This window comes from Octopus bimaculoides, chromosome 8 (genome assembly GCF_001194135.2).
Source record: "Octopus bimaculoides isolate UCB-OBI-ISO-001 chromosome 8, ASM119413v2, whole genome shotgun sequence".
NCBI classification, from domain to species: domain Eukaryota; kingdom Metazoa; phylum Mollusca; class Cephalopoda; order Octopoda; family Octopodidae; genus Octopus; species Octopus bimaculoides.
In genome coordinates this window covers 83,201,404-83,203,556 of record NC_068988.1, presented here as the reverse complement: position 1 = coordinate 83,203,556, position 2,153 = coordinate 83,201,404, and the positions used below count along the sequence as shown (strand labels likewise).

Genomic DNA, 2,153 nt, shown 5'->3' with positions numbered 1-2,153 from the left:
ATATCCTCACACATAGATGAATAAGTACACATACAGTCACACTCACTGAAAATCTATGTTGTATTGTTTCAGTGAATTACGGTAACTGGTTTGAATATATGCTCCAGTGGGAGAAGGATATCAAAGACCATCCAGAACTACCCATTTTGATAGTTAAATATGAAGACCTTAAAAAGGTGAAATATCTTTTGTTTACTCAAAACTGAAATTTATTTTGCTGTTTCATAGTGTATGTATGTATGTATATTTCTACAACTTATATGTTAAAACCATACTAAAATAGTTACTTTGCTGATAGTTTATAGTGTATGCATGTGTAATGTTTTTTTCAAATTTACTTTAGGATCCAGTGAGCAACGTGGCTAAAGTGGCTGAGTTTTTAGGCCTTCCTAAAAATGACCAACTTTTTGAAGATATTGCTGACAAATGTACTTTTGACAAAATGAAGGCTGCAAAACTTCCGCACCCTGAATTTTTTCGAACTCCTAGTGAATCATTTCTCCGTAAAGGTACAATCTTTGATTTATATTTTCATTATGATGATAATGATGATGATTATTATTATTATTATTATTATTATTATTATTATTCAGGGACGTTTTGAGCAGGATGGGCTACTCAACCTGAAGAAAATTCTAACTGGGCCCCACCTGCAAGGTTATGCGTTGTTTATCTTGACATGAAATCACCGTGCCGTGCATATATGGTTGTGATGCATGTGCCTGGTGTACCCTTATCAGACAGATAGTCATGATGGGTATATTGGGCTTTGTATATATGTAACCTAGTGTCACTTTGATGGCATGCGTTGCTCTCTCACTCAATAATAATAATAATAATAATAATCATCATCACTGTTGTCGTCATCACCATCATCATCATCATTATTATTTAAACAATTGTTTTTCCATGTTCGGATGGGTTAAATTGAATTTGTTAAGATAGATTCCTTATAGCCATATGCCCTTCTTACCACCAATCTTCACCTGTTTCCAAGTAAGGTAATATTTCCTATAGTCAAACATGTTTTTCATGGAAGATTGGAAAGAAACAACATCTCTTGAATGATATTGATGCTCATTTACAACCAACATGTGATGTCCAGAAAATGTATTATACCCTCCCTAAATCTCTCAGTGAGAACAGATCAGCATTAAAATGATTAAATGAGTCTAATATAACTAAACAAGATCAGATGCCTTGTATTTGCTTCAACTCTTTGCTTTTTGAGTTCAAATCCCATAATGGCCTACCTTCCTTTCTCCATCTCTCTCCCAAGTTTCAGAGGCCTTTAAAGCATCAAAGGTGCTGCCTTACCTCTTAGCCAGACTGAAACTGTATAGAAACCAGTTGGATGGATTGTACCTGTAATTCCAAGATATAGTCTTGTCACACACAATGTCATATTGATTCTGCTTGAGAATTATGATAATGATGATGTGTCTGTGGAATACTCAATCATTTACACATTAATTCAATGAGCAAGTAATTAACTTGATCAAACAACTAAATCTTCCACATCATAAAAATCAGTGGAGAACCATCCATCCCTTCATCTAACTTTTTGGTATTGATCACATTACAGTATTTAATGTTACTCTCATATGTAACTGATTTCATATTAGAGAAGGTATATAAAAGACAGCTTCTTATTATAGACATGAAATTCTTACAGCCAAAGTATCTTCTATTTTACAGGTGTTGTTGGAGACTGGAAGAATTGGTTCACAGTTTCTCAAAATGAAAGATTCCAAGTGGAATGTGACAAATTTGACAAGCAATCTACGTTGTTTAGTACAAAGTACTAAATATCACTTTAGTGTTATTATGGCTTTCTCACAGACATTTTTATACTGCATGTGTTAATATGCTTGATATTTTTATTGATACCTGAAAAATCCCTTAATTCCTATATATGTAGAATATGTTTTAAAATTGTTAGTTTAGTAATAACAATAATAATCCTTTCTACTAAAGGCACAAGGCCTGAAATTTGGGGGAGGGGGGAAAGTTGATTACATTGACCCCAGTACTCAGCTGCTACTTAATTTACTGACCCCGAAAGGATGAAAGGCAAAGTCAATGTTGGCAGAATTTGAACCCATAATAATAATAATAATAATAATAATAATAATAATAATAATATTTTAAAA

General features: G+C 33.0%; 1 protein-coding gene across 1 annotated transcript in view; it reads left to right on the top strand.

The window, feature by feature from the left end:
* The window catches only part of LOC106879578 (sulfotransferase 1B1), an 18,222-nt gene extending 16,126 nt beyond the window's left edge, over positions 1-2,096 (top strand). The window contains exons 4-6 of the mRNA XM_014929212.2: positions 73-176; positions 344-509; positions 1,699-2,096. Coding sequence (XP_014784698.1) covers positions 73-176; positions 344-509; positions 1,699-1,808 — 380 coding nt within the window. The 3' untranslated portion in view covers positions 1,809-2,096. The remainder of the gene's footprint in view (positions 1-72; positions 177-343; positions 510-1,698) is intronic.
* Positions 2,097-2,153: the final 57 nt, after the last annotated feature.